This window comes from Populus euphratica, unplaced genomic scaffold (genome assembly GCF_000495115.2).
Source record: "Populus euphratica unplaced genomic scaffold, PopEup_1.0 scaffold389.1, whole genome shotgun sequence".
Taxonomy (NCBI): Eukaryota; Viridiplantae; Streptophyta; class Magnoliopsida; order Malpighiales; family Salicaceae; genus Populus; species Populus euphratica.
The window spans coordinates 287085-315070 of NW_011500152.1; the positions used below are offsets into that span (position 1 = coordinate 287085).

Genomic DNA, 27986 nt, shown 5'->3' on the forward strand with positions numbered 1-27986 from the left:
GCACTAACACCACATAATCTGAAGTGATATAATTCTAACGAGCTCCTCTGTTTCAAAATTTGAATTTATAAAGTAACATAAGAACACATATCTCTTTAACATCTAGTCCAAATTTGATTAATTTTTTATGATACATGTAAAGTAATTAGTTGTATTTTGTTAGTCACTATGATTTTTTTTTTAAATACAAAGATAATAATAAGAAGAAAAATTAATAAGTTGAGACATTTGTATTACTCTCTCTTGTATTTATATTTTTTTTCTAAAAGTACATCTTATAAAATAATTAATAAATTATTACTAATTCCTATATATCACACCACCATGGAATACTTCATATAATCTAAACGACAAAAAGCAGTATAATTATAATGATATGAAAAGGAGAAATTAGAAACCCAAGTCGTTAAGCAAGTAGCCCATCGTTTCATCTCATCACTTGAACCTCAAAAGTGATAGGATACATTCGTGGTGCCCATCTCCTCATCCCTATGTGTGGACAAAAAGAAGAAAGTTAACAAATTGTGGGCCAGAAGTTGCGTCAATGAGTGCAAACTTTGAAAGCTGAGGCACGTTTAACGAACCCGTTTGAAATTACTGTCAACTGTATTTCTTGAAAATTTTAATTTTTTAATTATATATATATATATATTTGACTGTTTTCATATACTGGTATAATAAAAAAATTTGAAAAATAAAAATTATATATTTTATTTTAATATATTTTCAATAATGAGAGTGTTTGGAGAGCGACTCATATAAATTTCGTAGTCGGTAACTGTACATAATCTTATGTCGACAAATCACGAGAAGGAAGGGAACTGCTCATTCATTAATTCATGGGAGAATTCTCATCGCCAAGTACAATGATGGGATCCTGACAGTCCACATTCCATTATCTAGATGGATCATGCATGACCTAAATTTCTGACAGCGAAGCTTGATAACGTTTACAATCAGAAACCATCGATCAGTTACTGTCAGAAATTAAAGTGAGCAAATAGAAAGTGAATGGAAAAGAGATGCTGAGATGCACCATCACTATACATACAAATAGCAATGCTTATGGAAGCTTTAAAATCCCTTATATTAATTTATTAAAAATCTTCACATCTCTTGTAATAAAATATTGTTCCCACAAGATCACCACCCTTATTGTATCACATAAAATCTTTATAACGAAGAAAGAAGACCCAAAATGCAGCCAAAGCTGACCCCAGCATTTCAACAGACAACTAGGTAGCAAGACAAGGTTATGACATGAGCATGAATAATGCTATTGTTTCATTTGATCATATCCACACGATACTACTGTCCATATCCAGTAATTTTTGGTGGAAATCGGCTTAAGGCGATATCTCTACATGCTTTCACATGATTCTGCATGACGAGGGATTATCTTCACAGACATATTCACATCTGCACACATAGTAACCGCTTCTTTGGCAACCACAGCCGCCGCCGCCGCCGCCGCCAGACCAACTATCATCCTCTGGCCTTCCATAAGCTTCATAACATGGGGGTGCTGGCCTACCATAGTCATGATAACATGGGCCTCCACTAATCCCATGGTAGCATTCAGCACAACATGTCCTTGGGTGGACTGGTTCCGGAGCTTTAGCTGGTGGTGGTGCAGGGTTTGGAGCTGGGTTTGGGGCCGGTTCTTTGGGTTTCTCCGGTTCTTTCGGCTTCACTGGTTCTTTGGGTTTCTCCGGTTCCTTGGGCTTCTCCGGTTGCTTAGGCTTTTCAGGTTCTTTCGGCTTCTCCGGTTCTTTGGGTTTCTCCGGTTCTTTGGGCTTCTCCGGTTGGGCTTCTCCGGTTGCTTCTTTCGGCTTCTCCGGTTCTTTGGGTTTCTCCGGTTCTTTGGGTTTCTCCGGTTCTTTGGGCTTCTCCGGTTGCTTAGGCTTTTCAGGTTCTTTCGGCTTCTCCGGTTCTTTGGGCTTCTCCGGTTGCTTAGGCTTTTCAGGTTCTTTCGGCTTCTCCGGTTCTTTGGGTTTCTCGGGTGCTGCTTTGGGTTTCTCTGGAACCTTGATCTCAATGCCCTTGACAGCTTCACCTCCTTTACAGATTATCTTTTCCTTGATCTTTTCAGGACTGCAACATACCACCGTGATGGTCACCCTGCCTGCCTTCTTGTCATATGTCTGGTTCTGAATTTCTCTTGTTCACAATCCACAAAAACAACTTAGCCACTTTCCTTTCATCTTATATAAAACAGCTCAAACTAAGTTATAGTACATGGAGAAAGAGGCACTCACGAGGGATTCTACACAGCACTTTCTTGATTTTCTTGTGGCATTTCTCACATTCAAGGTCAACCTTGATCACCATTTCTGTGACTTTCTGCAATAGGAGCACATAAGAACAAGGACATAATTTCTAAGCCAGGAAGAATATTGAAAGGACTTGAACACTTTCTGACATGGAAGGATATTGATCAGTAAAGATAATGAAAAAGAAGATGAGGTCCACAGGGCCAAAAACAATGACCACCGCATAAAAAGAATGAAAAGCCAGATGAATGGGCTAAATAAAAGATAAATCGAAACCAAGAAAAGAAGAAGAAGGAAATATATCAAAATCTCCACATCCATCCATGCACATATATCAAAATCTCCACATCCATCCATGCACATACCTTTTCAGCCATGGTTTTGTCCAAGCCTTGATCTGAAGCTGATGGGATGATAGAATTGAGAGCAGAGTGAAGGCACGGACCAGAGTGTGAGAGGGAGATTGAGATACCAGAAAGAGGCTTACAAAATGAAGGTTGATCACAGCTTAAGTAGTACAAGTGTGGACATGGTTTAAATACCGTGCATCTAGAGGCCAATAAGAAGATACCACGTGGTATTGGGTGTTGAGCTTGACGTAATATTGTCGTTTCATTTTTAAATGCTGACCCTCCAATCATGCACATGCATGTGCTGGCTTTGATGGGCACATCTCACCTTCAATTTTGCTAAACATTTCGGAGGGTGTAGTGCATCCTACGGTGCATTAGTTTAGTCATTTCAATAAACGAGCCATGCAACCCCCATGACAGCCGTACACGTGTCCCCAAAAACTCCCCACATAAAATTAAAAAATCTTCAATTAATATTCCCATACCTCATGTGTAAAAGAATCCAGCCGGCGTTTGATTGTATTTATTATTTTACCATGAATATAAAAACATGAATTATTGTATTTATTATTTTACCATGAATATAAAAATGAAAATGAGAAATTAGGAACCAAGTCGGAAAGCAAGCAGCTCATCGTTTTATCTTATCCCTATGGGTGGACATAAAGAAGGAAGTTAACGAATTGTGGGCCCAGAAGTTGCGTCCACGATTGCCAAGTCTTAAAAAAATCCCATCAAAATCATTATTGCTTTGCAGAGTTGTCGAGAGGAATCACATGAATCTAATTTGAAATTGGTGCCTCTACTCTTCTGCAGGTCATGAGAGTAGAGAACCCAAGGAAAGCGATGGGCCAGTCCATTGTCTATGTTTTCTCTCTTACAAAATGGGCTTCGTTAATACTGGGCTTTGCCCATGTTTTACAGGGCATATTAATTAGCCCATCATTTACATGGCTATACCAGGACTGGCTGAGAAGCCCAGAGGCTAAAACAGGGTTGCAGGCAACACAGATTGCTTTGCTTCGAGTCAAATATTATTCTTTCTAGTAGAAAAAATGAATAAACACGTTTTTTTATTATATTTTTTTAATGTAAAATATCTTATTATAAAAAGAAAAAAATATATATTTGGATTGACCTGATAATCTTTGAATTTACATGATAAACTTTCTAATCCATTAAACATTTATTTAAAACGTGAGAGAATTGAAATCCTATTTTTTTTTTATTGTGAATTTTACAAGAATTTCACTCTTTTAATCAATAATATTAGTGTTTAGAGAGCAACTCATATAAATTTCGTAGTCGACAACTTTACATAATCCCATGTCAACAAATCATGAGAAGGAAGGAAACTGCTCAATTCAATGATTCTGTGATAAATTCAAGGGAGAATTCTTATCGCCAAGAACACTGATAGAATCATGACAGTCCACATTCCATTCTCTAGATGGATCATGCATGATCTAAATTTCTGACAGCGAAGCTTGATAACATTTACAAACTGAAGCCATCACCAGTTATTGTCAGAAATTAAAGAAAGGTAATAGAAAGTGAATGCAAAGAAGATGCTGAGACGCACCATCACCATATGTACAAATAGCAATGATTATGAAAGCTTTAAAATCTATTATATTAATTTATTAAAAATCTTAACATCTCTTGTAATGAAATATTGTTCCCACATCACCAACCTTACTGTATCACATAAAACCTTTATAACTAAGAAAGAAGACCCAATATGCCGCCAAAACTGACCCCAACATTTCAACATAGACAACTAGAGCTAGCTAGACAAGGTTACGACATGACCATGAGTAATGCTATTGTTTAATTTGATCATATCGACACCATACTAATGTCCAAATCCACTGATTTTTGGTGGAGATCGGCTTAAAGCATCGCCATTCTTGATGCTTTCACATGATGGTGCATGACGAGGGATAATCTTCACAGACATATTCACATCTGCACGCATGGTAGCCGCTTCTTTGGCAACCACCCCAACTATCATGCACTGGCATTCCATAAATTTCATATCTTGGGGGTGCCGGCCTACCATAGAAATGATAACATGGGCCACCACTAACCCCTCGGTAGCATTCAGCACAACATGTCAATGGGTGGACTGGTTCAATAATAAGCGCTTTCGGCTTGTCTGGTCCTTGGGGCTTGCCATTGCCATCAACTGGTGCTGCTGTCTTGTCCGGTTGTTCGCGTTTCTTCTGTGCTTCGGGCGATTTTTTGTCCTCCTTCTTTTCTCCGCCCTTCTTCGTATCTGGTGCTTTGGGTTTCTCTGGAACCTTGATCTCAATGCTCTTGACAGCTTCACCTCCCTTACAGATTATCTTTTCCTTGATCTTTTCAGGACTGCAGCATACCACCGTGATGGTCACGGTGCCTGCCTTCTTGTCATATGTCTGGTTCTGATTTTCTCTTGTTCCAAATCCACAAAGGCAACTTAGCCACTTTCCTTTCATCTTAAAACAGCTCAAACTAAGTTATAGTACATGGAGAAAGAGGCACTCACGAGGGAATCTACACAGTACTTTCTTGATTTTCTTGTGGGATTTCTCACATTCAAGGTCAACCTTGATCACCATTTCTGTGACTTTCTGCAATAGGAGCACATAAAAACAAGGACATTCTAAGCCAGGAAGAATATTGAAAGGACTGGAACACTTCCAGACATGGAAGGATATTGATCAGTAAAGATAGCGAACAAGAAGATGAGGACCATAGGGCCAAAAACAAGGACCACCACACAAAATGAAGAAAAACCCAAATGAATGGGCTAAAAAAAAGACAAATCTAAACAAAGAAAAGGAGGAGGAGGAAATATATCATAATCCCCACATCCATCCGTGCACATACCTTTTCAGCCATGGTTTTGTCTACGCTTTGATCTGGACCTGATGAGATGATAGAATTGTAGGCAGAATGAAGGAGCAGATGGTGAGAGGGAGATTGAGATACCAAAAAGCAGGCTTATGAAATTAAGAGTGATCACAACTTAAGTAGTAGAAGTGAGAGACCATGGTTTAAATACCGTGCATCTAGAGGCCAATAAGAAGAGAGCACGTGGGATGAGTTGTGGAGCCTGGCGTAATATTGTCGTTGCATTTTTTATTGCTGACCCTCCAATCCTGCATTTGCATGTGCTGGCTTTGATGGATACAACTCACCTTCTATTTTGTTAGTCATCTCGAACGGTGTAACTCATCCGACGGTGCATTAGTTTAGTCGAGTCAATAAATGAGCAGTGCAACCCCCTGACAACCGCACACGTGTCCCAAAAATCCCCACCATAAAATTAAAATAATTAATTAATATTTCCATATCTACTGTCAATAAACTGGCTTTGATTGTTGTTTCCTGATAAAAATAAAAAAAGTAAAGATAATAAAAATACATTGAGGAGGCATGGAAAACTTGGATCATTGTATTTATTATTTTGAAAATATATAAATTTATTACAAAAATAATTTTATTTTATATTCTTATTTTTATCCCCCGTCCTCCATTAACACATAACTTTAAGTGTCCTAATTCTAACGAACTCCTCTGTTTCAAAATTTGAATTTATAGAGTAACATAAGAACACATCTCTTTAAAAACCTGTCCAAATTTGATTAATTTTTTTATGATACATGTAAAGTAATTAGTTGATTTACTTAAAAAAATGTATAATAGAAGGGAAATAATAAGTTGGGATATTTTTATTATTCTCCTTTCTATTTATATTTTTTAAAAATAAATCTTATAAAATAAGTAATAAAATATTACCAATTCCTATCATCACCCTAGAATACCTCATATAATCTAAACGAAAACATCTATATATTTATAAAGATATGAAAATGGGAAAGAAACCCAATGATTGATGTTCTCTAATGATACATTAGGGATGGCTATCTTCTCATCCCTATGTGTGGACATGGAGAAGAAAGTTAACAAATTGTGGGTCCAGAAGTTGCGTCCGTCAACTTTCTTCTTCTTTTCTTCTTTTTTTATTAATATAAATATTCTATCATTTTACATATTCATCCCATTATAAACTCTAAAATTAAGAATTATAATTTATAAAAATTAAACTAATAATTTATAAATAATAAATTTAAAAAATAATCAGTTAAATTATATTTATTGATGTATAAAACTACATTAAACTGTATTTTTTAAAAAATATATTGTTTTTAGATTTTTATTTTATACATTTTTAAATTATTTTTATATTTAAAAATAAAAATAAATCTTAAAAAATAAAAATATTATTGTAGTATATTCCAATATTTTTTATATTTTTTTTAAAAAAATTATTCCTTCAATATGTTTTAAATGTTTTAAAAAAGTATTATAGAAAAACCACCATCGCCGAAGGACGGTCGAATGATGTGGTTTCTGGGTTTTTAATTTGAAACAAACAATAACACTTTGGAAGAAAACATCCAAAAGGACAAAATAGGAGGACTTTGCAAAGACTAAGAAACAAAGAGGAGGTAGCAAAGCCGGGACCAAACATGTACCCAGCCACCGACATTGACTTGAAAATACTAGCAAGGCACAAACAAATTAAGGCGTGCATCATCTAGACGGAAGAGGTCAGAAGAACAGCAGCGTCGTCACAAAAGGGATGATATTATAAACACAACAACAGTACTAAGGTCCATCATGACCACTGGATTTGAATCCAATGGTTGATGTTGGACGTTGACTCAAATCATCGGTCTTACAGTATTTACATTATCTAATTTAACCTGGCCTCCAATCATGCACCTGCATGCACTGGCTTTGATGGACACATGCACCTTCCCTTTTGTTAATCATTTCGAAGGCTGCAATATTGCTGAGCTTGCACCATTTTTTCCAAGGAAACAAGCATGATCACGTTTACACCACAGAAGCAATCATACGGTCAGAGACTGAAGAAAGCAACTGAGAGTGAAAGAAACGGGCGTGCACGCTCACCTTTGGAATATGGAACCTTTTGCTTTTATCAGCAATAATTGTAACCACATGCGTGTAACCCTACAATGATATTTATGGAAGGAAAAATATATTTTCAATTAATTAACAAAATTTACATTGGGATAATATCATAGGCTCCTAGCCAGTCTTTAGACGTCCAGCCTGGAGTTTTTATCTTATTATATTTTAGATGGATAGCTAGAATGAGATTTTAGGTTTTTATTTTATTATTTTGTGTCTGGTTAGGAATATCGGCACCACGATGGTGCTGCCTGTGTTTTTAAAACAAAAATATATTGTCGCACCGCGCTATGCATTTTAAATAGTAATTTTCAGTATTGATACCTAGATTAAAAGATTTTTTATTTTGAAAATAATTTTTTATATGTATTTTCATATAATTTTAATGTGTTGATATTAAAAATAAAATTTTTTTAAAAAATATTATCTGAAGAAAAAAATATTATAATTGACAAAGCACGGCCGAATGATGTTTCTGGGTATTTCATCCGGCAAAAAATGACTAGAGAATTGAGGGAGAGGGTTTTTTGAAACAAATAATAGCACTTTGGAAGAGAACATCCAAAGGGACTATACAAAGATAAGAGAGCATAAAAAACAAAGACTAGGTGGTCAGCCTCCCATATTTGCTGACCATACAGGTAACAAGCCATTTAACAATGGAAAAACTGTGACCATTGACTTGAAAATACTAGCTAGGCACAAAGTCGTGCATCATCCGGTTGAAAGAGGTCAAAACAACAGCAGCAACACAAAATGAATGATATTATAAACACAACAACACCAAGGCCCATCATGACCACTGGATTTGAATCCAATGGTTGATGGTGGACGTTGACTCAAACCATCGGTCTTCTGAACTTGATTTCCCTTTACATGATTGTGCATGGCGCCGAGGTATAGTACTCTTCATAAACATATGCACTTCTGCACACATAGTAACCCCTACTTCGGCAACTACAACAACCATCTCCCCATACATCACACTCTGACATTCTACAAGGTACATAACAATATGGAGGTACTGTTAGCATACAAAAGTGAAAACAACATGGGCCTCGGCGGCATTTTTCACAACAAGTGCATGGTGAGGTTGGAGTTGTAGTTGCAGTTGCAGTTGCAGTTGCAGTTGTAGTTGTAGTTGTAGTTGTAGTTGTAATTGGAGGCGGCTTTCCTTTATCATCTTTTTCGCATGTAGTTACCGTCGGAGGCAGCTTGATCTCAACGCACTTGACAGTTCGACCTCCTTTGCAGTATATTTTTTTCTTGATCTTTTCAGGACAGCAACACACCACAGTGATTGTCACCGTGTTTTCCTTCTTGTCATATGTCTGGTTCTGGATTTCTCTTGTTCGTTAATTAACATCATCAAATCCACAAGACTTAGTCGCTTCCTTTGGTGATACAAACAACTCAAACCTAGCACTGTTCTTAAAGAGAAAAAAGAAAGACTCACGAGGGATAGCACACAGTACTGTCTTGATTTTCTTGTGGCATTTTTCGCATCCTAGGTCAACCACCTTAATCTCCATCGTTGTGATTTTCTGTAACAGTAGTAGTTAGTGCATGCATTTCATATAGGACCTCACCATGATTAATCCCAATAGAAAACATAAAAAAACGTCTTCGTGATAAATTTATAGACAGAAAGAGTGGAAGAACTCAAAACATGTTCATGGAAGAATCCGCTGTAGAGATTATCAAGAACTTGTACATATATAGGACCACCACGTAAATAGAAGAAAAGCCAAATTAAGAGGATGCATTAAAAGATAAATTAACACACACAAATATATATCATACCGTTTCTGCCATGGTTTTGTGTATGCTTTGATCCGATAAGACGATGGATATTGAGAGCATATATATAGAGGTGTTGGTGGGGGTGGGGGGGTGGTTTGTGGGGGTGTGATACACGTGAGGCCTTAATTTAATTGTCCTTGCATTTTCAGACCAAAAAGATGAGGAAATGTGGACTTGGGAGTGGAAATATCGTCGCTGCTGCCCAACAATCTTTCATCACCCGGTGGTTTTGAGGTGCACATCTCACCCTTCTATTTTGTTAATCAATTCCAAGGTTAAGCTGAGGACAGCCGCCGGGGTTACAGAAATTGATTGTAACATTTTTTTTTTTTAAAATATTTTTCTTAATGTATTAGGTTAATATAAAGGATTGTTTCTTACAATTATTCAAAATAAAAAATCATTCTATGTATAAAATGGTTCGAAATATCTATACCGTGAAAATAAAAAACAATATAAAATAGAGAAATAAGGACTCTGCCTCTCTTAGAAAGAGAGGGAATGGATAACCTTTTTTAAGGGTTTATGTCAGGAAAAAAAAAAAACAAACTCTAAAAAAAATGAATTTAGTAGGATATTTTATTTTTTTTATACTGTACCAGAAGACTTATCTTTATCACAATTTTTGTTTTTGTTTTCCAGTCCAATAAGGTTAGATCACTGATCAAAAAAGGAGTTTAGAACATAACTCCCCCTTTTCCATTTCAGTTAGATAATGAAAATATTTAATTAATAATAGATATTATGCATCAGGAAACTCAACCTAGCATGTATATCCTATAATAATAAACTTAAATAATTATTGTTATATGTCTTGTTATTTATTTATTCTTATTTTTTCAATTAATTCTTTCATTTTTAGTTAATTAATTCAATTAATATATTAAACTTAAATTATGTGTTAAAACTTATAACGGGTTTTAAGCTAATTTATTGAGAATAATTGTTAGTTCTAAATAAATTCAATCCATAAAAATTAGCACATATACTAAACTTGTAACTATATATAATATTTATAAAATATTTAACATGCCAAGATATACCCAACTAGATCAAGTATAAATAAAAATTAAGTAAATTTCAAGGGATATATCTTAAGTTTGTTATTTAAATATCACCGGTTCGAGTTTTATAAATTTTAAAGTTATTGAATACTTACATGATTGTTAATTTTATTATTCGTAAAATTAATTGAGATATATATAAATTAATTTAGATATTTATATTAATAAAAAATTTAAATAAATTAAATTTATAAAATATTAAAAATTAAGATGGATACATGCAACATTCTTCACCGAATCATATTTATGAATGCCGCTGATGTAAAGGTTGTATTGCATCTATCCCAAGGTACATTAGTTTGGTGATGGACAGGGCAGGTGTTTCAAGTGTTTTATAAAATATTAATGGGTTTTGATAGTGTAATAATTGATTATGATTTAAAATATTTTTTATTTAAAAATATATTAAAATAATATAATTTTTTAAATTTGTTAAGAAAACAGATTCTATCACGGTGTCAAACACCCTTAATTCCTTAGCCGTCGCTGTTATGGTCATCATTGGGTTTGAATTCCTATGGAATGGCATTCTGATTTTTTTATTAATGAGCATTTATATGGGTTCGGAGAGGAGAAGGAGACAGAAGTGGTCAGGCGACGATGATAAATGGTTGTCTGCCAATTGCTATGAGTGCAAAACTACAAAAGATATTATCCAACCAACCCAACCTCCGAGCCCATTATTGTCGATTTGCAGTGTCGTGGAACTAAAGAAGAAAGAATAAAGTTATTGTACTTTGAAATTTATGCCACCACGGGTCATGGAAGACACTAGCCATCATACCCGCGCTCTGCCGCGGGTATCCAAGAATATTTATTTTCAACAAATAAAATAATATTTGCATAAAATGCAATGAGAGGAGGACATGCGTGGATAACATGGGTCATTGACTGTATCGTGTCCTGATAAGAATAATTAAACTGTTTTTTTCGTATCGACAAAAGGTCAAAAAACTTAATAACAATGGAAAATTTTATTTTGAAGTTCTATGAGTAATTCATATTTGTAGATGAAGCTGATATTAGGGGTAGCTTTAACCAAGAGAATAAGAGAAATATATCATGATGTATCGATGTGAACATGAGGGAGATGTTTTTAATTGATCGGATGATTCACAGGGAAAATCTATTGAAAAAACGAATGATAACAATAATTTATAGTGGTAAAATATTAGGGGTGCTGGGTTCGAATGAGCTGATAACTTTGCTGATGATCATAATTCATCTGTAGATGAAGCTGCCAACACAAACATCTCAGAAATAGATGTATAAAATAAATGGAATTGAAAAAAAAAGCACAATAATTAGCCTTTATGAATGCATTGATAGCTATTAACCAAGCAAGGAAAAAAAAAATGTATTCTGACTATTCAAAGTAGCAAATAACTAAAGTATTCATTTAAAACTAACAAAATGAAAATTTAGTTCAAAACATGGTGTTAATTCTGCGCAAGCCAAGTCTGTCATCATCATGGGACTAACATGACTTTATACATATCTGTTAGTATTTGTACCGAAGGCATGTTTCATGCATGCTCTTTATCTATAAGAACCGAATCCTATGCCAAGAAGAAGAAGAAGAGAAAGAAAGACGGTGCGAGGAAAGGACAAGCTTGCTGATGTAGTGGTGATAATGATTCCAGCCAGGTTTCAGCACCTATACATTGCAAAAATTGAAAAATAGGATGAACATGTGGTAAATATAATGAATTACATATATAGAAGCATCAAATCTTAGCTGTGAAATGCTGCATAAAGCATTGTGCACTTCATTGCACATTTTCTTAATATGACTCTTAGAAAGAAAAAAAAAAGGATTGGATAACCTAGCGCACCATGAATCGCAGATTTTGTTTGCAATCATCTCCGCTGGAAAAAATCAAAGCAGAGTTTGAAAGCATGGTTTATGATTTCAGCAAGTTTGGCATCCTAATGCAGCAAGTTATTAGAGGTGACCAACTTATCCAATAAAGTGAAGCTCTAAGGGCAAAATTTAAGAAGAAAGAAATCTTCTAGCCCAGAACATTGCAGTTTTTGTTATTCATTGTAGCAACAGCAGTTCCTGACATTTTCTTAGGTGTAATACAGATCATAATCAATCTCCTTTCCCCACCAACTGTAACTTCAAATGTTGTCTATGTTACAACTACTTTGAACCCAATCTAATTTTATAAGTTCTCAAACTATTTCCTAAAGATATACGCTGGAACATCTCCATTCATCACAATCAAATCAAAAATTGTTCTATGTACAGTGAATATGACCATGACCAACTTCATATGATTTTTGAATTAAATATTGAAAGCTAGCATGAAGATGGACAAAGCAAACACATTGAACACTATTATGGAATGGAGACAAATCTGGCTTCTTCTTTTCTTTTCTTTTTTAACAGAGAGCACCAGCAAATTTCATAAACAACAGCTAGTGATTTATCCAATTTCTAAGCATTTCTAACATATCAAGTCCCCATAAAAAGCTCAGAATTTCTTCCAAAGTTCTATATTTTAAATTAGCATTAACTTTCGTAAACAACGCATAACAATTCAAACTAACTCACCTGAACCCGCGGACTCGTCCAATTACCCACCCAATCACTAACTTTCCCAAAGCCAGAAATTGAAAAACACTTCTAGAAACCAGCCTCTTAATAAATTAAAAATCTAATAATAATTAGCCTCAAAATCATCCGTCCATAGCCAGGGGGGACATTTTGAAATAAAAACCTCTTCCAAAAGTTTTGAAAACCACTTGAAAATTGATTACCTGAACATCACAAGGGTTCCAATGAATTCCCATAAAATTAATCTATCATGCAAGAACCATCCATCACCAACAATGCTAAGAACATGTCAATACCATCAGCAAGACATATCCTCACAACCACCTTGGTTTCGTAACCTGGATCCCCACTCAAGGCTGGGCGAATCAATGGCTTCGAAGGTCAAAGCAACCTTTAACAAAGTAAAAAGGGAAACAAATCAGTATCTCCAAGTAAGATACAAATAAACAACCAAAAAAAAAAGTATGGGAAGATAAAACATGAAAGAGGGTGTAGATGCAAAAAACCTACACAGAGAATAGAAAAACCCATCAACATGAACAAATGAAAATAAAAAAAAAAGCAGACAAAAATCAAAACTCATCTCTTAAAAACTTTGCGAACCGCAAGCAAAAGAAGTAGATCCATGGAAAGAAGAAAGAAACGCAAAAAATGTTCTGCCTTGAGGGGAAGGGAAAAAGGTGAAAAATTGTGGTGTTTATCCATACGTGTTTCTAGACTTGAAAAGAAGAGAAAATCTTTGCTTGTAAGTTCACGCTACAACCAGCGAAAAGTTAGAAAAGAAGAGAAATTGAAATTGAAAACACGACTTAACTATCGTGAGAAACACTGCTTGACTCCACAGTTACATGAGTCTCAGTGAAGTATTTTCGCACCAAATTTTGGTTTTTTTTTTTGTTAATTGTTCGGTATTAAAAATTATTTTTTTATTTAAAATTAATTTTTTTATATTTTAAATTTTTTTATGTGCTCACATTAATAATAAATTATAAAAAAATAAAAAAAATATTATTTTAATATATTTTTAAATGAAAAACATTTTAAATATCATCTATTATTCCCTCTAACATATTTTAATATATTTTTAAATGAAAAACATTTTAAATAACATCTATTATACCCTCCAACATCCTCTGATTTATATTTGTTATTGTGATTCATTATATTTTTAGAAGTATTTGTAGTTTAAAAATATATAATAATAATTTTTTTTTGAATTTTTTTTATTTTTTATATTAACATATTAAAATCATTAAAATATATAAAAAAACAATTTAATACATTTTCAAGTCAAATATAATTTTAAAATACACTCAAATATAATTTTAAATACAAAATCAAAAGGAGCTCGAAAGAAAGCAGGCATTGAATATTCTCTAATTTAAAATCTAGGTCACTGACTCACATGATAAGATTAGGACTTATTATAGGCATATACATTACCTATAATGTATGATGTTGTCTCGTAGTATAAAAATGTTAATTTTTTTTATTATATTTTTGCTAGTTTAATATATTTAATAGTCAGTTATAAATGATATATATATTTTTTTAAGTTTCATAATGATAAAAAAAATTTTAATGACTGAATTTTAGTTTTGTAGTTTTGTGCTTCCAAGCACCCTAAATAAGTCATCACTTCTCCGTATTAAGTAATTGGGGTTGGTGGATTTTATTTTTTTATTGTTCCTCTTTGTGGACTAAAATAAGCTACCTCAATTATATTTGATGCTGTCTAACTAAACTAAAAAATTAGCCAAATTAAACAAACTAGTATATTTGACTAGTTCTCCCTGGATTTTTGATATAAGCAATGAGAGTGAGTAACTAATATAAACATTTAAGCCAATTAAATTTCATTAATGTAAAATCTTTAAATATCGAGATTGTGCCTTCACCTCTTACTTTCAAGGAATAACATGAAGAACTTCAGCTTGGAACCTTCTTAAAGATCTCGAAAGTATTGATTGTTGACAATTAATGTTTTTCAAATGGCGATGGAGACTTCCAGGATGGCTTCCTACTCCTTGTGTTAAAATCAGCAAGAGCTTCTTCTTTAATTTTCTCTATCCATTTAAGCTTCCTTGTGCGCTTCTCTGCAAACTCTTTCATTGTAGTTTTCTTATTCACGTGCTTGTTAAAAAAAATATTTTATATATGGTTGCGATCGTCACACAAGGATTGAATCCAGGCATCATCGATGAGATCAAAACCTTTCACCATTTTCCACCAACAATCCTCAATTTTAGTTTGGTTAATTTTTTTAACCGGAACAAATACTCCTCTTGTTACTATTGATTTTAATTGGTTTAAGCCATCTCTCCATCTCCAGGATCGATGACTAAATATGTTGATTGATATGAATGAAGGATGCTAATATTTCTGCCATGCGTAAAAAATAAATTAAAAATCAATCAAAGTTAGCCCACTTACTTGGGTTCAACAGCTTATTCATTCTCAAAAGAAAAATCAGTTCTTTATCTAAACATGTTATACAATATAATATAATTTTGCTTTTTTTACATCTTACCTGATTTTTATATATTTTTTTTAAATTAACTTTTCATATTCATACTATAAGATTTCATAGTTTATCCATCGATACAAGATCCAGAGTTCGTCGATAATTGTTTTACTAACTGAATCACTAATAAAAAGTGACCGTCAACATATCTTTCGTCGGTAATACCGTATTCCATCGCTAAGTATGTTGGTAAAAAAAATATTACTGATAGTTTTATAAACAGAAATTGCATGCCAAAAAAATTTATTGTTAGAGATGTACTGACGAATGTATTCTGTAAATATGTTGTAGCTCTTGGTAAAATGCTGACGGACGGTATCCATCGGTGAAACCATTAGTGACTGTGGCTTTTCTAGTAAATATTTTTTAACTTTTTGTGAAATATCGACGGATATATTCCGTTTTTAAATCTGTTTAGGATATTTTTAATTTTTTTAAAAAAATATTAAGAATAAATAATATAAAATTATATAATTTAATAGTAAAAAAACCAATTATGCAAATAAATTTTATTAAACATTAAAAATAAAAAAAATCAAATTAAATAATATTCATTATAAATTGAATATGTTTTTTTTTTAAATTCAATTAGCACAATAACGAAGCTGGAGGAGGCTGATTGTTTTACAACTAAAAGAGGATGCACATTTATTATTACTCTATGATACCATGTTTATGATCATTTGGCATTGTCCATAATTCACCAAGAGTTCCTTGTATTTTTTGATGAGACGAGCTGTGTGTTGTTTATAACTCGTTGATATTTGTCTTTATTTTTCAGTAAGATGAGTAATGTGTTGTTGTAAAGCTACGAATTCTTTAGACTGGGTGTTACAAAAATCATCATTTGATAAAAACATAATTGCTTTTTATGTTGTAACTAGAAGATATGCAAAGCCTTTCAAATATTCAACAATTTCAGAACCTCCTAGCTTTTAACTCCTAAATACTCTGTCAACGTAGGTAATTGAACCTGTGACAAATTCATCACAAAAATCAACAAAGGTTGAGGATCAGTGAGCAATTTCAAATACAGAGTAGTCTACGGTTAAAAATTTCAAAACAGAAAGCAAATAGTAAAATCATACATGGAATAGAACCAGTGTATGATGAGTAGGAGAAAACAGTCAACAGAGAAAATATACAATACAATAAAAGAGAGGTCGTTAACCCTACCACTTTTGAAAATATCTAGAGTTTATCTAGCCATGTCCTAACTATTCAAAATTCAATTGGGATTTTATAGTTCAACAAATACTATTGTCCAACAGGCATAATGACAAGAATATATACACTATACGAAGAGGGCATTGAAACATTTATGGAACAAGGTAAGCATAGGCATCTCCTGATCTATGTAGTTGTTCACGCCACAATAAAAAGGACGAGAGCAATCAAGATATATTACTATGCATGTATGAAATGTGTATCTTGAAACTCAAGACAATGAGCAGTCACAATATTATATAAAATGAATTATGAGTACGACTGAGCACCCGTACTTGTGTTGATTACAGGTAGTGTATATTGATTTTAATGATAAACCACAAGAATGTGAAATATGACACTACCTCTTATATTTGATAGCCTTTTTTGGATGCTCGAACAATCATGTCTATTTGAAGGACGTATCCCTTACTAACCATATAATAGATGGTATCTTCAAGCACTGACTTCTTGTAAAGCCTTCAAGAATGAAGAAAGCTTAGGTCTAGATTTATTAAGTATCACACAATAAAATATTTTTATATATTAATTACTAATTACATAATTAAACACCTATCATACAATAATAGAGTAAAATCAAGAGAGAATAATTAAATTTATTCTTATATATTCAGTACAAGGTAAATTCAACAATAACAATTAAAATTTAACAAATTATTCAATTATTATGACAATACAAACAATAAAATATATTGAATAAATTAAAAAAAAACTATAGACTTTAGGAATGAAAAATGCTTACCTTAATAATATATTTATTTCAAAACTTTATTTTCATTATAAAAATACAATATAACAAAAATAACAATAGCTAAAACAAGAAAAAAAAAAGCTTGAAGTAAAATCATGTAGAGGAAATACATATATTTTAATTTCGTGAAAATTTAAGTAGAGATTACAAGTAAAACAAATAAAAGATTTGAAGGAAATGAGAAGAAAAAATATATAAAAGATTGATAATGGAGTAGATGAAAAAATAAAATTAAAGGGGATGGTTGTTGAGATTTATAGCACAATTTTACTAATAGATATTTAAATAATAATAATTTTAATTATTTCATTAGTGATATTTAAAAAATATATCGGTAAATTTTGGATTTCACAATAAAATTTTTAATTATTTTTTATATTTTTTATAATTCATTAATATTTTTATTGATAACTGTACACTATCATAAATGCATTTAATACATTATCCTTTGAAATTCGCATTATTTATCAGTAATTTTATTAATAATTATCAATTATAGATAAATTGTACATGTCTACAATATTATCAGTGATTGTGATATTTTTTATAAATATTTTTTAACTTTTTATGAAATGAGAACGGACGAGATTTGAATCCAATGGTTGATGTTGGACGTTGACTCAAATCATCGGTCTTGCAGTATTTACATTATCTAATTTAACCCTGCAATCATGCACCTGCATGCGCTGGCTTTGATGGACACATCTCACCTTCTCTTTTGTTAATCATTTCGAAGGCTGCAATGTTTACCTCTAGATTTTAGAAGGGGACGCGTGATAATCACATGAATCTAATTACAAGTTTGTGCCTCTACTCTGCATGTTAATGTTTTTTATAATAGAAGATTACATATCCATTAATCAAATTTCAACAAATTTTCCAAAACATCCCACACAAACGAATCTGGATAATGACTAAATTTAATACGTGACAAGTTAAGGTATGGCTTGATCCGCTTACATCGCTCTGAACTTCTAGTTTTTGTAAAAAGCGAAGCTTATTGGTTTATACCAATGTTGTCACCATAGAGAACCCTTTTATACCGATGTTGTCACCATAGAGAACCCTTCACAAATAATAATCCTAAGATGTTAAGAAGTGAATTGCTCTAATTATTTTTTTCAGTGAAATGTTATTGCTTTGCAAGCTACGAATAGAGGTTGCAGTTTTCACATCAATTTGCAAGTGGTTTAGTATTATTCTAGAGCACCTCTCGCCTGCATGAACATGGGCACTGCTCTGTTTGTCGTGGGTAAATGCTGGAAAATACCAGTACATCAGTGTGCTCAAGTCCTTCTTAATATGCATTTTGGCTCACCTAGTCGAGGACATCACAGATAATCCATGAATATCTTGGAGATGGCCGGGAAATCAGAGATGTATGCACAAGAACTCTCTATTTTAAGTAATTTCTGGCATTAAACAACAATTCGTGCTGTATCTAGGAATGTGAAATCACAAGGGAGTTTTAATTTTTTTTTAATTAATATGAATGTTCAGGTTAAAATTTATATGTAATTTAATTAATTCTATAAATTCTATAATTAATAATTATGTAAATTTTTAATAGCACAAACTTGAGGGACGTTTTAATTTTTAAGTTGCAAGGTTAGGATTGTTCGTGGGTGTCGCCGGCAACATGTGTGACCGGTTGGCGACATGCACTCGATCTTTGGTTGGCTGGTCTCTTGGTAAATTCTGGGGGCAGTACATAGATTTAAGACCTGTTTTCCCTATTATATGTTCCCACAATGGTATGGTCTAGGATTCTATAACACGCAGGGGGCCAAAGCTATTTGATTCCCTGTTGAAACTTTGAAAAAAATGAGAAACCAGCGCGGACATGTCACCTTGTTTAGATTTACTACGATAATCGAGCAACATTTTAATATTAATATTTTTTATTTTTATTTTTATTAATGTGGGGTGTCCGGCTAGCTTGCGCGCACTACGACTAATCTCCACGGCCTACTAAACACCCTGCAAACCCAGCAGGCAGGTAAGGCAGCGCGGGGCTGACAAGCATGCAATTCCAAGGCTCGAACCCATGGCAGCGGAAGGCGCAAGACGCCACCCACCGCTGAGCCAATGCCTTAGATGCAATATTAATATTTTTAGTATTTAGATAATGGTTACAAGTGGGTGGGTTATACTTTCCATTGATAAGATCTAACTATTAATTTGAATCCGACTAGTTAAAGTTAACACATGTGACCATTCATATTCTTAAGAATAGAGGAAGAGATGATTGTTGGGATATATAGCACAGTTTTACCAACAAACATTTAAATAATAATAATTTTAATTATTTTGTTAATAATATTTAAAAAATATATTAGTAAATTTTAAATTTTACAATAAATTTTTTAATTACACGTCATATTTTTTTAATAATCCAATAATATTTTTATTAGTAACTATGTATTGTCAAATATGCATAACTGTATATTGTCAAATATGCATTTAATACCGGTCGTTAATTTCAGGGCTCGTGGGATTAGTTATGGTACGCGCAAGCTGACCCGGACACCCACATTAATCTAAAAAAAATATGCATTTAATACCCAGTTCTTTGGAATTCGCACCATCTTTCAATGATTTCGTTAGTAGTTATCAACTGTTGATGAATTGTATATATCTATAATATTATCAGTGATTGTGGTATTTTCTATAAATATTGACAACGGACAGGATTTGAATCCAATGGTTGATGTTGGACGTTGACTCAAATAATCGGTCTTACAGTATTTACATTATCTAATTTAACCCTGCAATCATGCACCTGCATGCGCTGGCTTTGATGGACACGTCTCACCTTCTCTTTTGTTAATCATTTCGAAGGCTGCAATGTTTACCTCTAGATTTTATAAGGGGACGCGTGATAATCACATGAATCTAATTACAAGTTTGTGCCTCTACTCTGCTGTCTCATGAAGGTAGAGAATCCAAGGAAAGCCATGGACCAATCCATTATCTATGTATTAATTAGCCCATCGCTCACATGGCTATACCAGGACTGGCTAGAAGCCCGGAGGCTAAAATAAGGCTGCAAGTAACACCTTATGCAGTTTATACTGTTGTGGGTTAACACCACAGAAGCCAATTTAATACATTTTCAAGCCAAATATAATTTTAAAACGCACTCAAACATAATTTTAAATACAAAATTAAAAGGAGCTAGGAAGAAAGCAGGCATTGAATATTCTCTAATTTGAAGTCTAAGTGATGTTGTCTCGTCGTATAAAAAGATGATTTAATTATAAATTAGATTTATATTAACATTGAGTTTAGATCGCGGCTCACATGACAAGATTAGAACTCATTGTAGATATATGCATTACCTGGTCAATTTTTTTTTATTGTATTCTTGTTGGCTTAATAAATTTAATAGTAAATTGGTTAGTTATAAGTGATATTATTTGTTTTTTTAAGTTTCGTGATGATAAATGATCATATTTTTTTTATTGTTGCTCTCTGTAGACTAAAATAAGCTACCCCCAATTATATTTGATGCTCTCTAGCTAAACTAAAAAATTAGCCAAATTAAACAAACTAGTATATTTGACTAATTCCCCGGATTTTTGATATAAGAGTGAGTAACTAATATAAACAGTTAAGCCAATTAAATTTCATTATCTAGATGGATCATGCATGACCTCAGTTTCTGACTGTGAAGCTTGATAGTGTTTACAAACAGCAGACATTGACCAGTTGTCAGAAATTAAAAAAAGCTAATAGAAAGTGAATGGAAAGGAGACGCTGAGACGCACCATCACCATACAAATAACAATGATTATGGAAGCTTTAAAATCCCTTACATCAATTTATTAAAAAAATAATCCTAAAAACTCTTGTAATAAAATATTGTTCCTACATCACCAATCATATTGTATCACATGAAACCCATAAATCTAAGAAAGAAAACCCAATGTAAATAAGGTTCTAGTTTAGTGGTGGGGGCTTGTTCCCTTCCTTCGCATCTGGATTCGAGTCTTACTATATATATCTGTCACTCTCGCGGTACTTTACCTGTTCATTGGACTTGCAGGATGTTCAGTGGGCCGTGTGGATTAGTCGTGGTGTGTGTAAGCTGAACCCAGACACCCCACGTAAATAAAAAAAAAAAAAGATCCAATGCATTCTAGTGTTGGGTATATTAATGAAAAAGACTTATTTTCTTCCATTATACTTGGGTTCGAGCCCTGATATATACGTCTATCACCCTCACGGTATTTTATATACCTATTGAATTTGCAAGATATTCAGTAAATCATTTAAATTAATCACAATACTGGTTCGAATACCTTTCATAAATTAAAAAAAAAAAGACCCAATATGTAGCCAAAATTGACCCAACATTTCAACATAGACAACTAGAGCCAGCTAGACGAGGTTATGACTTGAGCATGCGTATTCCTATTGTTTAATTTGATCATATCGACACCATACTAATGTCCAAATCCAGTGATTTTTGGTGGAGATCGTCTTCAAGCATCGGCATTCTTGATGCTTTCACATGATGGTGCATGACGAGGGATTATCTTCACAAACATATTCACATCTGAACGCATGGTAGCCGCCGCCGCTGCCACCCCAACTATCATGCACTGGCCTTCCATAAATTTCATAACTTGGGGGTGCCGGCCTACCATAGTCACGATAACATGGACCTCCACTGATCCCTCGATAGCATTCAGGACAGCATGTCCTTGGGTCTACTGGTTCAACATTAACCACTTTCAGCATCTCTGGTTCGTTTTGTTTTGATGGTTTAACAATAAGGTTTTTCGGCTTGCGTGGTCCTTTGGGATTGTCATTGCCATTGCCATCATCTGCTCCCTGTGTCAAGTCCGGTTGTTTCCGTGGTTCTTCGGGTTTCTTTGGTGCTGCTTTGGGTTTCTCTGGAACCTTGATCTCAATGCTCTTGACAGCTTCACCTCCCTCACAGATTATCTTTTCCTTGATCTTTTCAGGACTGCAACATAACACAGTGATGGTCACTGTGCCTGCCTTCTTGTCATATATCTGGTCCTGAATTTCTCTTGTTCACAATCCACAAAAACAACTTAGCCACTTTCCTCTCATCTTACATAAACACAGCTCAAACCAAGTTATAATACATGGAGAAAGAGGCACTCACGAGGGATTCTACACAGTACTTTCTTGATTTTCTTGTGGCATTTCTCACATCCGAGGTCAACCTTGATTACCATTTTTGTGACTTTCTGCAATAGGAGCACATAGAAACAAGGACATAATTTCTAAGCCTGGACGAATATTGAAAGGACTGGAACACTTTCTGACATAGAAGGATATTGATCTGTAAAGATAATGAAAAAGAAGAAGAGATCCATAGGGCCAAAAAACAATGACCAGTACGGCATAAAAAGAATAAAAAGCCAGATGAATGGGCTAAATAAAAGATAAATCGAACCCAAGAAAAGAAGAAGAAGGAAGTATATCAAAATCTTCACATCCATCCATGCACACACCTTTTCAGCCATGGTTTTGTCCAAGCCTTGATCTGAACCTGATGAGATGATAGAATTGAGAGCAGAGCGAAGGAACGGACCAGAGGGTGAGAGGGAGATTGAGATACCAAAACGAGGTTTATAAAATGAAGATCGATCACGATTAAGTAGTAGGAGTATGGGGACGCAGTTAAACACCGTGCAACGAGAAGCCGATAAGAAGAGAACACGTGGAATGGGTGTTGAGCTTGACTTGATATTGTCGTTTTATTTTTAATTGCTGACCCTCCAATCATGCACATGCATGTGCTGGCTTTGATGGACACATCTCACCTTCAATTTTGTTAATCATTTCGAAGTTTGCAGTGCATCCTACGGTGCATTAGTTTAGTCATGTCAATAAAGGAGCCATGCAACCCCCATGACAACCGTACTCGTGTACCCAAAAAATTCCCCATAAAAAATTAAAAAATCTTCAATTAATATTTCCAAATCTCATGTTAAAAGAATTTAGCCGGTGTTTGATTGTTGTTTCCTGATCAAAATTAAAAAGTAAAGATAATTAATAAAGAGGAGGCATAGAAAACATGAATCATTGTAAATTTATTTTAAAAATATTACAAAAACAATTTTATTTTATATATTTTTATTTTTATCATCCGTCATACACTAACACATAAATATTTTTAAGTGTTTTAATTCTAACGAACTCCTCTGTTTCAAAATTTGAATTTATAGAGTAACATAAGAACACATATCTCTTTAACAACTTGTCCGCATTCGATTAATTTTTTATGATACATGTAAAGTAATTAGTTGGTTTGCTTTAAAAAAGGATAATACAAGGGAAATAATAAGTTGGGATACTTTTATTATTCTATCTTTTATTTATATTTTTTCTAAAAATAAATCTTACAAAATAACTAATAAAATATTAACAATTCCCATCATGGTGCATATAATCTAAACGCAAACATCTATATATTAATAAAATATATGAAAATGAGAAAGAAACCCAATGATTCATGTTTTCTAATGATACGTTAGGGATGGCTATCTCCTCATCCCTATGTGCGGACATCGAGAAGAAAGTTCACAAATTGTGGGTCTTGAAGTTGCGTCCGCAAACTTTCTTCTTCTTCTTCTTTTAATTAATATCTGAATTTAGTTATCTTACATGTATTTTTAAACTAAATAAATTTTTAATAATTCTAAAATTTATAAAATTTAAAATAATAATATATAAAAAGTAAATAATACCGACTAATTAAGCTACATCTCTTAAGGTTTGAAATTACAATGAACTGTATTTAAAAAAAAATGAATTTTTATTTTATATATTTCTAAATTATTTTGATATTTTAGATTAAAAGATAAATCTCAAAAAATAAAAAATAAAAAATAAACATATTGTTCTAATATATTTTAAAAATCTAGTTTTTTTACGTTTGTTATTAAAAATATTTTTTTAAAAAAATTACTACTTCAATATATTTAAAAAAGAGCATTATAAAAAAAAACCACCATTGCCGAACTACTAAAACTTTGGAAGAAAACATCCAAAAGGACAAAATAGGAGGACTTTGCAAAGACTAAGAGACAATAAAAAACAAAGAGGAGGTAGCAAAGCCTCCCGTATTTGTCGACCAAACATGTACCCAGCCACCGACATTGACTTGAAAATACTAGCAAGGCACAAACAAATTAAGGCGTGCATCATCTAGACGGAAGAGGTCAGAAGAACAGCAGCGTCGTCACAAAAGGGATGATATTATAAACACAACAACAGTACTAAGGTCCCTTGATAAATTCAAGGGAATTCTTATCGCCAAGAACAGTGATAGGATCATGACAGTCCACATTCCATTCTCTAGATGGATCATGCATGATCTAAATTTCTGACAGCGAAGCTTGATAACAATTACAAACTGAAGCCATCGACCGGTTAATTGTCAGAAATTAAAGAAAGCTAATAGAAAGTGAATGCAAAGGAGATGCTGAGACGCACCATCACTATAGGTACAAATAGCAATGATTAAGGAGGCTTTAAAATCCATTATATTAATTTATTAAAAATCTTAACATCTCTTGTAATAAAATATTCTCACATTACCAACCTTACTGTATCACATAAAACCTTTATAACCAAGAAAGAAGATCCATAACTATCTAGATGGTGGTTAAATGATAAGAACTTAAAATTAAAGGGTTTATTTTCTTTGTGGTCTCATATTCGAGTTCTTAGTTGCTCATATGATAGCCACTGGAGACTTACATGGTCGTTAACTTCAGGACCCATAGGATTAATCGTGATACATATAAACTAGCCCGAATACCCACATTAATCTAAAAAAAACCTATATACCCGCTAAAACTGACCCCAACATTTCAACATAGATAACTAGAGCTATCTAGACAAGATTAAGACATGAGCATGAGTAATGCTATTGTTTAATTTGATCATATCGACACCATACTAATGTCTAGTGTGTATGCCTCGTCATCCACTGATTTTTGGTGGAGATCGGCTTAAAGCATCGACATTCTTGATGCTTTCACATGATGGTGCATGACGAGGGATAATCTTCACAAACATATTCACATCTGCACGCATAGTAGCCGCTTCTTTGGCAACGACCCCAACTATGATGCACTGGCCTTCCATAAATTTCATAAATTGGGGGTGCCGGCCTACCATAGTAATGATAACATGGGCCACCACTAACCCCTCTAAATTTTATAAGGGGACGCGTGATAATCACATGGATCTAATTACAAGTTCGTGCCTCTACTCTGCGTCTCATGAAGGTAGAGAATTCAAGGAAAGCCATGGACCAATCCATTATATGTATTAATTAGCCCATCGCTCACATGGCTATACCAGGACTGGCTAGAAGCCCAGGGGCTAAAACAGGGCTGCAAGTAACACCTTATGCAGTTTATACTGTTGTGGGTTAACACCACAGAAGCAATCATACGGTCAGAGACTGAAGAAAGCAACTGAGAGTGAAAGAAACGGAGGTGCACGCACCATCACCATCACCATTGGAAAATGGAACCTTTTGCTTTTATCAGCAATAAGTTCACATGCGTGTAACCGTACAATGATATTTATACGTCTCACCAGCCTTGTTGACCTCATTGTTTAATGACACAAGATGGTCTCTCTGCGTCAAATCTTATAAATTATATGAGTTTGTTTATAAGGTTTTATGGAACGAAAGATATATTATCAATTAATTAACAAAATTTGCATTGGGATAATATTATAGGCTCATAGCCAGTCTTTAGACGTCGAACCTGGGGTTTTAATCTTATTGTATTTTGGATGGATAGCTAATGTGAGATTTTGGGTTTTTATTTTATTATTTTAAGTCTGGTTAGGAATAGGAGCACCATGACACTACCTGTGTTTTTAAAACAAAAATATATTGTCGCATCGCGCTATGCATTTTAAATAGTAATTTTCAGTATTGATACCTAGATTAAAAGATTTTTTATTTTAAAAATAATTTTTTAAAAATAATTTTTTATGTATTTTCATATAATTTTAATGTATTGATATTAAAAATATTTTTTTTTAAATATTATCTAAAAAAAATATTATAATTGACAAAGCACGATCGAATGATGTTTCTGGGCATTTATCCGGCAAAAAATGACTAGAGAATTGATGGAGAGGGTTTTTTGAAACAAATAATAGCAATTTGGAAGAAAACATGCAAAGGGACTGTACAAAGATAAGAGAGCATAAAAAACAAAGACTAGGTAGTCAAGCCTCCCATATTTGCTGACCAAACATATAACAAGCCATTTAACAATGGAAAACTGTGACCATTGACTTGAAATACTAGCTAGGCACAAAGTCGTGCATCATTTGGATGAAAGAGGTCAAAACAACAGCAGCAGCACAAAAGGAATGATATTATGAACACAACAGCACGAAGGCCCATCATGACCACTGGATTTGAATCCAACGGTTGATGCTGGACGTTGACTCAAACCATCGGTCTTCTGAACTTGATTTCCCTTTACATGATTGTGCATGGCGCCGAGGTATAGTACTCTTCACAAACATATGCACTTCTGCACACATAGTAACCCCTTATGCACTTCTGCACACATAGTAACCCCTACTTCGGCAACTACAACAACCATCTCCCCATACATCACACACTGACATTCTACAAGGTACATAACAATATGGAGGTACTGTTAGCATACAAAAGTGAAAACAACATGGGCCTCGGCGGCATTTTCCACAACATGTGCATGGTGGGGTTGGTGGTGGTGGACATTGACAACGAGGTGGAGATGGAGGTGGAGTTGGAGGTGGAATCTCAATGCACTTGACAGCTTTACCTCCTTTGCAGTATATTTCTTTCTTGATCTTTTCAGGACAGCAACACACCACAGTGATTGTCACTTTGTTTGCCTTCTTGTCATATATCTGGTTCTGGATTTCTCTTGTTCGTTAATTAACATCATCAAATCCACAAAACTAAGTCACTTCCTTTGGTAATAAAAACAACTCAAACCTAGCACTGTTCTTAAAGAGAAAAAAGAAAGACTCACGAGGGATAGCACACAGTACTTTCTTGATTTTCTTGTGGCATTTTTCGCATCCTAGGTCAACCACCTTAATCTCCATCGTTGTGATTTTCTGTAACAGTAGTAGTTAGTGCATGCATTTCATATAGGACCTCACCATGATTAATCCCAATAGAAAACATAAGAAAACGTCGTCGTGATAAATTTATAGACAGAAAGATTGGAAGAACTCAAAACATGTTCTGAGATGGAAGAATCCGCTGTAGAGATTATATATCAAGAACTTGTAACATATATAGGACCTCCACGTAAAAAGAAGAAAACCCACATTAAGAGGATGCATTAAAAGATAAATTAACACACACAAATATATATATCATACCGTTTCTGCCATGGTTTTGTGTATGCTTTGATCCG

At 33.7% G+C, this 27986-nt stretch overlaps 5 protein-coding genes across 7 annotated transcripts in view; all 5 read right to left on the bottom strand.

The window, feature by feature from the left end:
- Positions 1-9515, bottom strand: part of LOC105110998 (keratinocyte proline-rich protein-like) — a 48475-nt gene extending 38960 nt beyond the window's left edge. The window contains exons 1-3 of one of the 3 annotated variants that reach the window (XM_011006223.1): positions 9419-9506; positions 9072-9159; positions 8139-8960 (exon numbers count right to left, since the gene is read on the bottom strand). In XM_011006223.1, the coding sequence (XP_011004525.1) occupies positions 8488-8960; positions 9072-9159; positions 9419-9478 (621 nt within the window). In that variant the 5' untranslated portion in view covers positions 9479-9506 and the 3' untranslated portion in view covers positions 8139-8487. Of the gene's footprint in view, positions 1-8138; positions 8961-9071; positions 9160-9418 lie in introns of those variants that run through there. The other 2 variants (XM_011006222.1, XM_011006225.1) reach the window with 2 other exon arrangements.
- Positions 1048-23204, bottom strand: LOC105111002 (uncharacterized). Its single transcript, XM_011006228.1, has 4 exons — positions 23040-23204; positions 22688-22772; positions 22043-22586; positions 1048-1358 (listed from the first exon to the last, which is right to left on the bottom strand). The coding sequence occupies exons 1-3, from the start codon at positions 23049-23051 to the stop codon at positions 22060-22062; spliced, it is 624 nt and encodes a 207-aa protein (XP_011004530.1). The 5' UTR covers positions 23052-23204; the 3' UTR covers positions 1048-1358; positions 22043-22059.
- Positions 1074-2754, bottom strand: LOC105111001 (neurofilament medium polypeptide-like). Its single transcript, XM_011006227.1, has 4 exons — positions 2639-2754; positions 2259-2343; positions 1869-2158; positions 1074-1796 (listed from the first exon to the last, which is right to left on the bottom strand). Exons 1-4 carry the CDS (start codon positions 2648-2650, stop codon positions 1371-1373), a joined length of 813 nt encoding a protein of 270 aa, XP_011004529.1. The 5' UTR covers positions 2651-2754; the 3' UTR covers positions 1074-1370.
- On the bottom strand, positions 4233-5657 carry LOC105110999 (uncharacterized). Its single transcript, XM_011006226.1, has 3 exons — positions 5501-5657; positions 5157-5241; positions 4233-5060 (listed from the first exon to the last, which is right to left on the bottom strand). The coding sequence occupies exons 1-3, from the start codon at positions 5510-5512 to the stop codon at positions 4546-4548; spliced, it is 612 nt and encodes a 203-aa protein (XP_011004528.1). The 5' UTR covers positions 5513-5657; the 3' UTR covers positions 4233-4545.
- Positions 23205-26701: 3497 nt separating the features above from the next.
- Positions 26702-27980, bottom strand: LOC105110997 (sperm mitochondrial-associated cysteine-rich protein-like). The gene is made up of 4 exons (XM_011006221.1): positions 27952-27980; positions 27594-27681; positions 27156-27482; positions 26702-27122 (listed from the first exon to the last, which is right to left on the bottom strand). The coding sequence occupies exons 1-4, from the start codon at positions 27961-27963 to the stop codon at positions 26971-26973; spliced, it is 579 nt and encodes a 192-aa protein (XP_011004523.1). The 5' UTR covers positions 27964-27980; the 3' UTR covers positions 26702-26970.
- Positions 27981-27986: the final 6 nt, after the last annotated feature.